General features: G+C 39.9%; 1 protein-coding gene across 1 annotated transcript in view; it reads left to right on the forward strand.

The window, feature by feature from the left end:
- Positions 1 to 2,789: 2,789 nt before the first annotated feature.
- The window catches only part of MORC1 (MORC family CW-type zinc finger 1), a 144,174-nt gene continuing 131,798 nt past the window's right edge, over positions 2,790 to 15,165 (forward strand). Inside the window, 4 exon segments of the mRNA XM_064495638.1 lie at positions 2,790 to 2,924; positions 6,173 to 6,226; positions 9,534 to 9,568; positions 14,575 to 14,643. Coding sequence (XP_064351708.1) covers positions 2,860 to 2,924; positions 6,173 to 6,226; positions 9,534 to 9,568; positions 14,575 to 14,643 — 223 coding nt within the window. The 5' untranslated portion in view covers positions 2,790 to 2,859.

Here is a 15,165-nt window from a genome sequence, read left to right on the forward strand (position 1 = left end):
TGGGCAGCTTCACACGGTTCTCTTGACCTTTCCCTCATGGATGCAAATGACACCCCCAAATCCAAGTATTGTTTCTGTATTCAAGGCAGAAACAAGGGAGAAGGGAGCCAGAACCAGCCCTGCCTATGCCTTTTATCTAGTGGGTTTCTAGAAACCACTCAGCACACTTCAGCTTTCATGTTGTTTATGAGGACTGAGTCAGATGGCCACACTTTGCTATAGGGTAGTACAGGAAAGCAAATTTTCAGCTTTGATAGTAGAAAGAGGAAAGGTGGGAAAATGGCTAGTGGCTAAGCCAACCCAGAGTGAATACCTTAATTTATAACTCGTTTAATACCATCATTATTCTTTGGGCAAGCTTTAGCTTCATATTTCCACCATCTCCAGAGGTGCTTATCACAGGGCTGAATACCTAGAGTCTAAAGATGGTCAGTTATACAGAGGACAGAAATTCCGTAATGAAAACCCCACCGCTGTCTAACATGGAGTAGATTGGAATAGATGAAAACACACTGACCAGGTTCACACAGAAGCAAGAAAATGAGCAAGAAGGGTGTGAGCTGCTTTCAGAAACATTTCAGTATTATCAATTGCGAGGCACTGGCGTCTTTCAACATTATCATCTTAACAGCATTTGCTTTCTGTGTTTATTCTCTTATACTGACATCACTTCGAAAGTGGCATACCATTGTGCATGCTGGTAGGTACAAGTATTGTTTTTTATGTTTATGAACTTTGTCTCAAATTTAAACATGTTTGTGAAGAGCAATGAGATGTTGGTTCATACAAAGTTATTTAAGTGAAAGGGGGGAAGTGGGGTTTGAAAGATCTGAGCCATTGTTTGTGACTAGTACATGCGTGCTGCAAAGCTGAAAAGTTCAGTCAGGAAGAGCTGAAGTCTCTCATCTCAAATTGACTGTCCTTAACCTCAGGATCAACCATAAGAGGAGCAGATGACGTATTTGTTTAAGATTTCCCCTTCCTGCTATTCCTCGAGTATTTTTATCATGAAATAATGTTAAAATGAATCCTGAGGCAGGGCCGAGGGAGGTGGCTGAGACAGGAAATCCCCAAAGTATACCTTAAAGAGGAACAAGAATTGCCTTTATGACAGAGTGGCCAAACAGAGCTGAAATGGGGAAAAGGCTTTTGGTGGATTGTGTGCAATGATCTCAGGAATTTTTTTTTTTAGCACCATCAAACAGATTCCCCTGCATGCCTGTCATCCAGGCCAATCAGTACTGTCTAGAGCTTTGGGACTGCCCACTTACTGTAGGAGGGCTCTGCTCAGATTATTAGAAGAAGTGCTTCAGTGATAATCACACCCTTTCCTCTGGTAGAAATTAGGTATTACAGCCTTTGCTAATTACAGGCTAGTGGCTCTGGTGCCCTCCCAATGGTAAATTGCTTTGAGGTAGCAGCTGGAAATTGGGGTAGTAAAATAAATCCAGAAGAGGCTCATCAAGCTTTTCTTACCCATAAAATGAAAATAAAATATATTTTCCTTGAAGTTCTATGAAAGGAAAAGTTGGAAATATAGCTCACGTTGCTTAGTAAAGAAAACTTTGCTATCAAAACACCATCACATCAGCTACCGTTAAAACAAAAATGCAATCAAGAAAATTACTTGAAATGTGTATGTTTACTTCTAGTTTTGAAATTAAAGTAGAACATCATGTGCCTTTAGGTTGCCATTCAAATTCTCTCCTCCTCTATTTTGTCTTATAAATGTAGTGGCTGATAAACTTCTGTCCTTAGAAGTAGATTGAGTACCCCCAAACTGACAATTTTTTTTTCCTTTTTGTGAACCTCATTGCTTGTGTAATGCCTGGAAATCACAAACACATCTAGTTCAACTTCTTTATTCCATAGATGCTTATTTCTAAGTTTAAAACTCTCATACAAAACCTCTGCTGCATACTATTGAGCTACATTACTTGCAAGTCATATTGTCCTAGAATGAATGAGTTTGAACACTTAAAAGTCAACTAGGTGTAATAATTCCTCATCCCAGCCAGGTCCTTTTCATAACACATCCTTGACAAACCCTGTTTCAGCTCGGGATTTGCTGACTCAGTGCTTTGTATCCTGTTTTGGATAGCTGGCGTACACAGCCCTTCCTTATATTTACCCCCAAGGCCCTGCTTTCTACATTCCACCTGCCCACTTCTGTCTTTTGCAACAACACAGAATGTCTATTCTTTGAGCCAGGCCAGCACATCAAAGATGTGAATGTCAACTGACAGGTGAAAGCGGTTCTCCTGGAACACAAGCCTTTACATTACAGCAAAGTCCAAGTTCTGTTCTGATTGCCTTTAGTTCTTCCTTCCTTTCTCTCTCTGGCTGACCTCTTTTCTTCTTTCTTTCAACTGGAGAAAACAGGATTAGCCCGGGCAACACAGGAAGAGAAGTGTTGGGGTAAGAACACAAAGTGCTTAACCTCTGCTGTGTCAATCACGCAAGAAAACGACCCATTTTCTTTACCTACCTCCCCCTGCCCTCTTTCCGACCTCACGACCCAGATTCTTCCCATTCTGTGTGTTTATGTGTGTATAAGAGTATGGTCATTTCTGATCAATTTCTAGCCCCAGCCTTGAGCTCCATTTTCCAGTTGGGGAATGATAGGAACGAGTGTCTAGGAAGGTTACTTGAATCTCAGTTTGGGAAGAGGAGCCTGGCTTTATTTTCACCAGGTGGGTCACAGTGCAGGGTGAGCTTCGCGCTCCAGCCGCCAGGGGGAGCGCGTGCTCGCCGAGCAGGTGTCTGCGCGTGGGCGTGGGCGTGGGCGTGGGCGAGGGCGAACGGCTGCTGCGCGCGGCGTCTCCGTCACCTAGGGTCGTGCGGGTCGCGTTCCAGGGCATGGGCGACAAGTATGCTGCTCTGCGGAGGGCCCGGCTGCATCTGGATTTTATCCACGCCAACTCGTGAGTGCCCTGGGGTAGCCATAGGGGAGGCTTTCACACGAAAGAGGAGATTTTTGTCCATCTCCTAGCGAAGTACCCCTTAAAAAAAAGGAACTTGGTACTATTGATTTATGGAACTATTTATTTAAAGTGTACATGGCTTTTAGAAAACTTTAACGAAAAAGTGATGAAGTTATATATTCTGGGTCAGGTGCTCTTCAATGACACCGAGCGGTAGGAAGGCCCAGGTTTATCATTTAACAAAACTGTTTTAATTGTAGGTCAGCGCAAGCCTCTTCCTACCAACCTTCCTTATCTCTAGTGATTTCTCTACCCCACACACTGACATTTTAAAGATTAAAGTTGCCCTCCAGAGAGTAATTTGTATTTATTGATTCCAGCCTCGGTTGCATCCTGAGTCTTTCTGAAAATGTAACCTCTCCGATGATAGGAATCTCACATCTCACATTTGCTTGTTACTAGGGCACTGTTTCTCCTCTGTCAAGCCCAGATGCCTTTTGGCTACTCTTTAGGTGTTATTTCAGATTTTCATTTTCACATTGCAGAGGCAGGTGATGGAGGTTTTCTCTTTCATGTCATTTCCAACCCAGCAAAGCGTGGCAGTGAATGCTGTGTAATTCATAGTGCTATGCTGACTTTTTGGAACCTTTTAGTAATTTGGATTTATTAGGAGTAATGATTGATAGAAAAGATGCAGCAAATTTGAAACCACAGAAATGGAAGTAAAAAAACCTGGCCTTGCTGCTTGAAACAAACAGTATGTTTCTTACAACAGAATAAAACAGACAATGTTCAGCAGATAGTTAGGTTTTTATCTCGTTATCATGGAGAATGATTTCACGCTGGGAAGGATGGTACAAATAGTTAAAAGTTAACTGAGGTAGAAGACAGACGAAGAAATAGCAGTTTTGAGTGGGTTGAAGAAAAATTATAAGCTGAGTGCTGAAAGGACTGTGAATTTTCTTAGAAAAGTTCCCCAGACTCAGTTTTGTATAATTTTGGCAACTATTGCTCCCCAGCCTCCTCCGCCCCCAAACTGCCCCCACCCAACTCACCCCATTGTCAGTTGGCCGTCTGGTACTTAATAGCAGAACAAGAGCATGAAGCAACCGCCACAGAACCAGATACAGATTGGCATCTTCTCAGCCCTCCTTGGTAAGATTTTTGAGACTTGCCTCAATAAAAACAGGAGTGATTTTTTTTTATTCCTCCTATGCTTGACTCCCACGTGGAATCCATCATCAAGTCCTCTTCACACTCTTGTGTCTCAGTTCATCCATTTCTCTCCATCTCCACTGCCTCTCTTTTCTGGACTCCACACCGCCTCTAAACTGGGTTCTCTGCTTCCCATTCTTGCTCCCCTGTAATCCATTTTCCTGAAAGCTGCCAGTGTGAGCTTTTAAGAATGGAAACCAGATATGCCAGTCTTCTTGAAACACAGCAGTGGTTTCTAGTTGCATGAGGACCAAGTCCGAGCTCCAAACCACGGTGTAGGAAGGGCTGCACCGCCTGGCCCCCCCGCGTCTCCGCATGATCTCCCCGTCTGACCACAGCCAGAGTGGACTGGACTCCTTGGCTTTCTTCTGCTTCAGGGGCTTTGTGCCTCCTCTTGCTGGAGTTTCCACTTTGGCTTTTCATGGATTTCTCCTCATCCGTCAGGGTTCAGCCTTCTATGAAGAGAGGGTCTCCCTGACCCCCACTCCCTTCTTCACCAGTTGCTCTCTCCTGTCACTCCCTCTCCATAGCACCTAAACACAATCTGTGTTAGCATATATATATGTTTGTTTGCTTTATATTTTTCACATTCCCCACAAGCTTGAGCCCCCAAAGGATAAAGACCATGTCTGTCCACACTGGCATATAGCATGCAGGCAGTAAAAATCGCTTGAGTGAAATAGTACAGGAACTTGTAGGCATTTTTTTGGTCAAAATGATTGCAGCAACTTTCCTGAAGAGTTGTTTAGAAAGGCTTGTGGTTTAAAGTGCTACTTTAGTAAAGCATATCACCTACACTTCTCTTTTGCTCTATTTTAGATTTTTAAGCACTTTCGTTTGAGTGCAGAACACCTTTTTGCAACAATTGTATTTAGTAGGTTTATTTTAATTACAAATTTGGAAGCTAACTGGAGTCAAGAGATCCCTCATCAGCATGTGTTTATAGTTTAAAATTCCAAAATAAATATATATATGTACTTTTTAAAAATAATTTTTTACCTAATATCCTGTGCCCTGAGGAATTTGGAGTCTTTGAGACATTGCAGATGATTATTCCTCCTGTACAAATGAGCAGATTTTTTTGATAAATGGGTCTCTCTTGCTTCTGCTACCTGTTATATTTGTACCTAAATATACGATGAAAATTGTGTCCTGAACCTTCCCTTACTGCTGTGAGAAGGTTGCTGATCAAAATATCCACATCAGGAAATGAAAAGCAAGTGTGGGACCCTAAGAGCGGCTTGATTCCACCTATAGGTGACCATTCAGCCTTCAAAGTGTAGATAATGATGACTATCTAGTGGGTTCCATTACCCAGGACCTGGCACCAGGGGTTCAGGGGAGAACCATGTAATCTATAAGATTATTTAAGCAGCAGGCTTTTACAAAGTGAACAGATTCCACAGAAGAGTACAGATTAGTGGTGGAAACAGGAGTGCCCCGCTAGTGTCACTGCCTGCAGATGGAGTCTTAGGGTCTTTTAGGGAGCTAGGATTTTGTTGTTGTTTCATTTTTTTTTTTTTTTCTGGAGGGGGAGGTAATTCGGTTTATTTATTTATTTTTAGAGGATGTACTGGAGATTGAACCCAGGACCTCATGCGTACTAAACGTGTGCCCTACCACTGAGCTATACTCTCCCTCCCTAGGGGGCCTAAGATTTTGATCAAGGTTTTTCAGAAATAATTTGGCCTTAAATAATACAGTTTTAATGAAAAATTCTGTGAGAAAACTTGAATAAATGCTTATAAAGCAATTACTAAATGTCACAGTTTGCTCTAAGGTCCAGCAAGGTCCCTAAGTCTGTTTTCTCAGGAGTGGACAGGCTACTTTGGCAATAGTGTTCTTAGCCCTGGCTTTGTGATGGAGCACACATACTTCAGAATCCTGACCGTGCTGAGACGGTTGTTTCTAGAATAACTCCCTAATTGATTCTCTGTCTCGAGCTGGAGAACATTTGTCTGCACGTGTCTTGAACCTTTTATATTGATTACGGAGTTGGTTTAACTTTGGTTTTCCCTCTGTTTCTTCATCAGCACCACTCACAGTTTTCTGTTTGGAGCACTGGCTGAATTGCTGGACAATGCAAGGTAAGACTTATCTGTGAACAGAAGTAATTCAAAGGGACAAAGGGACTTTATGACATTAATCACATCTAGTTATATTTAGAGATGAAAAGATGATGTCATTTCCCACCCGCTACCTGCTGGAATGCTTTGTGAGCTGATTTCCTATAAAATCAAGATCTTATAGGAAAAAGAACAAGTGAGAGGAGGGCTCATTCATCTTTATTCAGTTTGTATTTGTGATCAGACTAGAAGTGCAGGTAAATTGAACATCTGTCAGTCTTTGTGTTAATAACCATATAATGGCAAATATTCATTTGAATGTTTTTTGAGTTTAATATCAGTATGTACTATATACGATAATTTAGATTTGGGGTTGGGCATTTATTGAAGTCTGCATTGAAGCAAATTGCATAGTTAAGGAGAAAAGAGCTAACTGGTGTTGAACTACTGTGTATCAGACCCTGCTCTAAGTACTTCATATGCAGTTATTAACTCGTTCTTCTTTACAAAAGTACTTTGAGCTGGGAATCATTATTTCCATTCTAGAGATGTAGAAATTGATGCACAGAGAGGTTGGATGATTTATTCAAGGTCACACAGTTAATATTGGACAGACCTAGATTCAAATTCAGGCTATCTGGCTACAGAACTCCCTTGCCCCATTTTACTATCTCGAACAAAGGTATAAATGTTTCAGGAAACCTCTTTAACAATTTAAGGCCTGCTCGATAGTGTGTTTGTGAGGGTTTTCAAGGGAGTCAGTTTTTTGGCTCACTGAATATGGCATTAGATTGTTTTATGCTTGTGTTTTCCTACAGCAGAAGATTTTGTCTACCTTTTCTGCAGAAAGCAAAGTCTGCCTGGGAAGTAGTATGTGGTTGTTGGATCAGGGATCTCTGTGGGGAGATCTAAATTCCCTGCCACTGATTGATGACTGTGTTTCAATGTTTTGCCCCCACTTTTGGCCTTAGAAGGAAGGTGACTGAGTGTGACTACAGGGTGTAGTCGTTTAACTCTCTAGCAAGAACCTCCTGCACAGCAATGCTCAACACCAAGTAAAATGTCACTAGCTCCTCCTTATACAAAACCCTGTAGAACTGATGGGATCACAGATCTCACAGGAAGGAAGGGAGGAGGGAAAGAATCAAGTTGGTTGCTAAGAAGAGCAATGGACTCAACTTAGGAGGCACTAACAGGGATGGGGCCACGGCACATGAGTGTTCATGGTTAGTCTGTCTGCAGGATATCAGGGTTTCTATTGTTTGTTTCTGCGCAAAGCTCTGAAGCAAGGCTCCTCCAGTATCCATTAGTCCTGTGTCCTACTAAATGTCCATTTTCAGCAACTTGACATCTGTAACAGTGAAAGAACACATTTGTCTATTTTGCCAACTGTCTTTTCTCCTGTGAAGTTGTTTCACTCATTCATTTATCAGAGGAGGGCAGGTAAAATCAGAATGTATGAGAAATAGAACAATAGGCATAGTTGATGGAGTACAAGAGGATTGGTGATTGGTAAGGAAACACTGACTTCAGACTCGGGAGTGAGAGAAATGCGATCAGTAAGCAGTTCTTAGAGCAGCATTTGTAAACTGGCAGCCCCCTGACCAGGTCCAGCCTTTCTCAAGTTTGTTTGACTCATAGTGAAAGTTTGTAGAGTGTTCATAAAGAGTGAGAAGAAAAGAAGGAATCGTTCATAAAGTTTGAGAAACAGGAGTTGCCAAATTAAAATACCTGCATCCCATTTTTTTTTTTAAGATTAGAAGTAGCAACCTTGAGGCCACATTCCTCAGCGGGATCAGGTGCATAGCAGGTACTCTCTTGGGACCAGCCTCTGTCTTTCTCATTCCCAGTGTCCCCACAGTCAACCTGAACTCCTCAGCTCGTCTGTCTTCAGGGGACACTGCTGCTTAGATGCTCGTAATTGACAGCAAATGAAGCTGTTGACGAGAATTACTCAAGATGCTCAGCTGGTCTCTGGAAGTCTTCATAAAGTCCCTGTGTTACTCTAAGGATTTATTTTATATTATTATATTTAGTATTTTGATGATCTCTGGTAGGCATCACAATTAGAACTGAAAGGTATTAAAAGAATGTTGTAGAGAGAGAAGGAAAAATGTGGTGGGATAGAAAGGAATGGTTAGGGGACTCTTCCTAATACAACAGGTGTTCAGAGAGAAAGTACCTGGGCTCAGGTATGAAACTTATTATGAAATGTCTTATAATACTGTAAAGGTGAATGACTGTTTCCTGTCTTATCCCATGGAAGTTGTCTATGAAGAAACTGATTCTATGGAAAATCTTCGATTTTCAGTATAGTAGCATTTATTGAGCAGCTATTGTGTATGTGGTACTGTGTACAATGTATATTTATACAATGGAGAGCGTGATACCTGTGTGTCATGGGATTGTGGTAAGGATTAGAAGGGAAGTTTTAAAAACACAAATTCAGCATCTACTTGTGACACAGAAAACGCTCAAGCAATGGCAATGGTAACTCCAGAATTTCTATGCAGGAGATGCTTAGAAGCAGCAGTTGGCAAGAGGAAGGAGCTAAGGGGCTAACTTTGGATCTAGACTTGTAGAATAAGTACAGTGTACCTACTCAGATTTATTTGGGATAGTTTTGGGTTGAGACTATTGGAAATTTCACAAGAGTCTCATATTTCACCCTCAGAGTCCAATGGGTGGTTATACTTCTGAGCTTCCTTTTAGACTCCTCCTTCCCTCAGCGTACTCACTTCCTCGTCAGCTGGACCTCTTTTCTCACTGTCTTACTCGTTTCTCTCTCAGCCTTCACATGGAAACCAGGATCTTCTGGCTATTTCTCCTTTCCTTCTAAAGTTTTTACTTTAGAAAACAGTTTAAGAAAATACACAAATAATATCTGTGAATTGTAGAAAACTAAGAAAATAAGAAAAAAAGAAAAGGTACCGTAAGCTCATCACATGATACACATTACTTAATAATTTTTTGTAGTATAATATATGATGAAAATCTTCAAGTGACTTCTGAATTATTCTCCAACCAGTTTTGTTCAATATTCATATATCCATTTTGTTGGGCATTATGTGTAGCTTTCACTAAATTCCATCTCTTCTTTTAAATTTCTGAGTTCCAGGCTTTGTAACATTCTCAAATTATAGTGATGATAGGTCTTAGTCTATGAATTCAGGGTGAGACATTTTAGTAATTGTTTTTGAAGCAATTTAAGTGAATTTCTCTATTGTTGTCTGACAATAGATCATATATCACATGAACAATTCAGATTAATGTAAATTGTAGAAACATAATTTCATACTGAAGCAATAATATTTTTATATTGTTTCAGAGATGCAGGGGCTGCAAGACTTGATGTGTTTTCAGGTGAGCAGATTTGCTTTCTTCCTTTTTCTAATGGAAAAGCCTGTAGTTATTTTGCTTTTATTTTATTTCATGAAATCAAACATATTTTATAGATTTTTAATGTAATCTAAGTGCTTTGTGATTACAGGGAACCTATGGGAAGCCAGGTTGAGAACAGTACACTCCTTTTGTGAAGTTGTTCACTTGCTAGAGGACTCATTTACAAAATTAAATCTTCTAGGGTTTTGTGAAAGCGTCAGAGTGATTTGGAGCAGTCAGTTTGGCTGCCATGAGAAAACAGGTTTATTTTAAAATGCATATTAACTTAATGATTATTCACAATTAAGTATACATCATTCCCAACTTATCATAGTTCTAAAATGCATAAGTGAACATGCTGTATGAATGCTTGAAAGCTATAAAATTCAAACCAAGTATGTTTTCTTCTGCTGACTTCATTTTCAGTCATCAAGTATTTATTGCACTTTTTAGTTCATTTCATTAGAAGATGATGCAGATGAAGTTAGGTTTTGTGATCCAGTCCTGCAGTTAACATTTCCTAGAGACACACCTCTGGTATAAAAACTGACCTCCAACCCGTGTTCTGTCAGCTCTCCTGTAAATATTGGCTGTTGGTCACAGTTGAGAGGATGTGGTCCCTGATGTAAATCCTTATCAGTAAAAAAAGCAATTCAGTTCAGTTCACTTTTCTAAGTGTTTGAGATCTTGTGCCAGGTGGGTGCTTTTGGCTCATGAGGAAGAGAGACGTGGACATCTTGAGAGATCCAAGGAATCATAATAAATGACACTCTTCTTCCCTTTCTACTCCCACTTCACCCCACTTTCTTTAGTACTTGGCATTGTCACAAAAAATGGAAAAGGACCTTTGCAATTTGAGTTGAAAGTGGCACTTCTTTATTTAGGTTATTGTGTTTTGTGAAAAACTGAGCTTATAGTTTCTGGTTTTAAATTACCTATTCATGTTATAAAATTTTTTATTGCAGCAAACCACAATAAACCTATCAACCTAGCAAACTGATTTTTCTTTAAAAAATAAAAATAAATAAACTAGGGCCAGGGCTTATGCACTGATAGAATTGGTATGAGGACACATACATTTTTTTTTATTGAAGTGTAGTTGATTTACAATGTTAGTTTCAGGTATACAACAAAGTGATTCAGTTATACATATATATATATATTCTTTTCAGATTGTTTTCCATTGTACGTTATTACAAGAAATTGAGTATAGTTCCCTGTGCTATACAGTAGGTCCCTGTTGTTTATCTATTTTATGTATCTTAATGTGTGCCTGTTAATCTGGGATGCATAATTAATTGAAGCATCAGACTAGTTTTTAAATTATTTACTGAGGCCTCTGAATTACTTTCTAATCTTAAGTTTTCTTCCAAGTAACTTGAGGGCTATAAAATTCAAGCTAAATATGTTTAGCCATGGGTGTTTTAGTTGTCTTTGTGCATTAGTTCTAATAAACATAGATACGTATTCAGTACATTTTTTTAGTGCTTACTAAGTGGCAGACACTGGGCTAAGTGCTGAGTAGACACAGTGCCTGCTTTTAAGGAACTGGCATCCTAGTGAAGGGGTCTGTGGAAAATATGGTATGCATCTTCACTATTATGGGTAGAAGGCCCTTAGCTTTCATCATATCTCAGAGGCAGCCGAGTTCCAAAAACTGTAAGAACGACTAGTCTGAAAGAGAAATAGACACATGCACAGGTATTTGAATATACTATGAAAAGTGGGAACACAAATTACAAAGAAAACATTCATTATGGGCACCAGATGATGTGGAAGGATTAGGAAGACTTCCTGGAAAAAATCTTTTATGAACTTAGAGACCTAAAGGGAAAATAGGCCTTATCCTGGATAATCAGGGATGGTAAAGGGAGAGGGGCAGAATGTGTAATCACTTGAATCTGGAGAGAACATAGGACACTAGTGGCATGGCAGAAATGTTCTAGATGTTCAGGGTTAGTCCAAGGAGGTTATTTGTGTGAAAGTGGAAGGGCAGGGGAGGGGGTGACAAGAGATGAGCTTGGGGAGTGTATTAGTCAGGGTTCTTCAGAGAAACAACCAATAGGAGATGGATGGATGGATGAATGGATGGATGGATAGATACAGTTCTAGCTAGAGAGAGAGAAGGAGGGAAAGAGAGTGGGGGGCATTACTTGAAGGAGTTGGTTCACATGATTGTGGGGACTGGCAAGTCAAAAATCTGTAGGGCAGCTGGCAGGTTGCAAATCCAGGCCAGAGCTGATGTTGCTTTCTCGAGTTCTAAATCTTTAGGGAAGGCCAAGCCTGGATGCTTAAGCGGGTTTTCTGTGTTGTAGTCTTGAGGCAGAAAATTGCTGCTTCTTTGGGAATCTCAGTCTTTGTGTTTATGGCCTGCAACTGATTGGATGAGGCTGACCCACGTTATGGAGATTATCTACTCAGAGTCAGCTGATTGTAAATGTTAATTACATCCACGAGTACTTTCATCACAACGTCTCGACTAGTGTTGGACCAAACAACTGGGCACTGTGGCTTGGTGAAGTTGACACATAAGTTTAATCATCACAGAAAGGTAGGAGAGTCAGGTCATGAAAGGCAAGCAAGATTTGTTAGCCAGTTTAGGTTTCATCCTGTGGGCAGTGGGAAACCACGCTGGAGATATAAGCAGGAGACCAGTGAAACACACGAGTGGCTGCAGACCATCTGCACACCCTGATTCAGTGGGAACAAGGAGTTAGGGAGCTGTTGCTTTCATCCAGAAGAGAGATGGTTTCCTGAACTAAGACAGTATTGTAAGAATGGAGAAAGCGGTTAAATTTGGGAGACATTAGGAGGTGGAATTGAGAACACATGTCTGTACATTGGGTAAGAGGGTAGGGAACTTGATCCTGAGATTTTTTTTTAATTTTAAAAATTTTTTTGAAGTATAGTCAGTTTAGAATGTGTCAATTTCTGGTGTACAGCCCAATACTTCAGTCATATAGGAATATATATATATATATATATATATATATATATATATATATATATATATATATATATATATATATATATATATTTGTTTTCATATTCTTTTTCACCGTAAGTTGATCCTGAGGCTTTGACTTGGGCAGCTGAAGCCTAATGAGTGATGCCATTATTACACAGGAAACACCAGAAAGAGGAGGCAGTCTGATACAGGAGAAGATGCTGTGGTTTGTTTTGGGCATAACTACTTAACAGATACTAGATATCGAGCTGAAATCCATAGTTTTAAGGAATTAAAATAAACATGGCCAAGCTTCAGGTTGGGTAGTAGGGAAAGACTAAATTTTGAGGCTGTGGTTATCTGTATTCCCTAACTGGGATTTATAGAAAAATTAAGCACTGTGTATGTCTCTTGGGAATTTTGAGTCTTTCCCACCTGTTCACCAAAGAAATGCCCTGCTTTCTGCAAGATCCTTACATGAGAACTGTTACCAAGGGCTGTAAAATCAATTGTTGTAACTATGCAGGCTGACTTGGATCAGGTGATTCCCAGTCCTGATCAACCTTAGGATAATTGGGAGGATAATTGGGAGGAGCTTTTATTCCTGAACCCCATCCAAGACCAGTTCATTCAGAATATCTCCTGATGATTAAATGTGCAGCCAAGGCTGAGAATTACTGCATCATGCAGAGAACTCAGTGAAAGTTGAAAAGCAGAGGAATGTTAGCTTTAGTCAGAGGGAGGGCTGGATGGAGTGTATACCTAGAGGGGGAGAGGACTATGCTGACACAGAAGTTGTGGGAAGCTGACCAGAAGACCAGGTGGAAAGAAGTGGGAAAGTGAAATGGTAGCAAAGATCCAAAGTGTTTGTAGACCGGAAGTGAATTAAAGAGAGGAGAGGGATTAGAAGTGGGTACATGGCCATGAAATGATAAACTCAGAAAGCTTAAGTGTGCTTTTTAGATATTTATTTATAGACTATATTGAACACTAACTTTTGAAATGTGGGTTAGAGGTGACCATCGAACACAGTTAACTTAATCAATGTTAGAAATGAATCTATAAGGATAGATCAGTAAATCAGTGGCTGCCTGGGGGTGGGGGTGAGGGTGACAGGGCATAGAAGGGGCAAAAAGGAGGGACTACAAGGGACACAGGGAAACACCTGGGGTGATGGCTATGTTCACTGCCTTGATTGTGGTGATGATTCCACAGGTATTTACATATGTCAAAATATACCAAATTTTACATTTTAAACATGTGCAGGGTTTTTTTTTTTTTTGGTGTGTGTAAGCTATTTCTCAATAAAGTTGTTACCAAAAAGAGATGTGCTAGAATTTATATTTCCAAATGTTGAAATTACTTTGAGAGCCAGATTACAAACTGTGCATTAAAATTAGTCTCGTTAGTTTTGGTTACACCTTCAAAATTTTTTAAACAAGAGATTATATTATGTAATTTAATGATATCTCTTAATCATCAAAATTGATTCCAAATAGCTACTTTCAAAAATCTAATGCATTTTCAAGAGGCAAATATTTGCTGCCACCAAGAAGCATGAGCAAAATGGCTCTTATGGGAATTAACACCTCGGAAGAGAGCCTGATGAATTTAATAAGAATGACCTGGATTGACTTTAGAATTAGTGCTTGGGTGGAAGGGCATAAGGGTGGATCAGTTTGATAGGGGTATCCCGGGGTCACATCACTGTCTCTTTTTATTCCCTCCCCCAGGGAGGAGATACCTGAAGTTGAAAGGAGCAGTCAGACTCCAGAGAGGGCATGTCATGCTGTATCCATAATTTATTACTGTGTACATGTAAAACATGTTAATTTAAAGCCTTTCTGTTGCGTGATCATTTTCCTCCAGCAGTTTCTTGTGAAACTGTTGCAAAGACGCCTTTCTGAGCCTCATCCTTGTGCCATAACTCTGTCATTCAGTGGCTGCATTTTAGGAGGACAAATAATTACTCGAGCAGCATGACTTTCTGACGAACAAATTAAGCCCAATATTTATTAGTAATAATTGCTTTCTCTTACAGTGGATAATGAAAACCTGCAGGGTGGATTTATGTTGTGCTTCCTGGATGATGGATGTGGTATGAGCCCTGGTAAGTTAATTATCTAGATACCTAACTGGCTGTTAGAGCAGTCTGAAAACCCATAAAATAAATAAAAATAAATTGAGCCATCTATACAGAAACAGGTATGGAGATATTAGGGGAAATAAACACCAGACTTAACATATTGTTGAACTTTTTAGGTTTAAATATTCCAGCTGACAGAGTAAATTCATTGTAACCATCTAAAGCAAGACAAAAAGTGAATATAAATAAATATCGCCAGAAAAATGAAAGGCACAGGGTCCCTGTTACTTGTAAGGAAAAGGATCTGGAAATGAATGGAAAACAAACAGTAATTGGATGGACTGTGAGACTGTTTTTAGCACACTCTTCAGTTATTGCTTGTGACAGACATGAGACAGTTTCCAATGCCTTTAGGCTATTTAAATTTTTCTGCTTGACCTTGAGGTAGAGGTCACCTCTCCTTTTTTTTTTTTTTTTTTAGCACCTTTATTGTGGTATGATTCCTGTACAGTAGACTACAAATACTTCAGATGTACAATTTGATGA

Source organism: Camelus dromedarius, chromosome 2 (genome assembly GCF_036321535.1).
Source record: "Camelus dromedarius isolate mCamDro1 chromosome 2, mCamDro1.pat, whole genome shotgun sequence".
NCBI lineage: Eukaryota > Metazoa > Chordata > Mammalia > Artiodactyla > Camelidae > Camelus > Camelus dromedarius.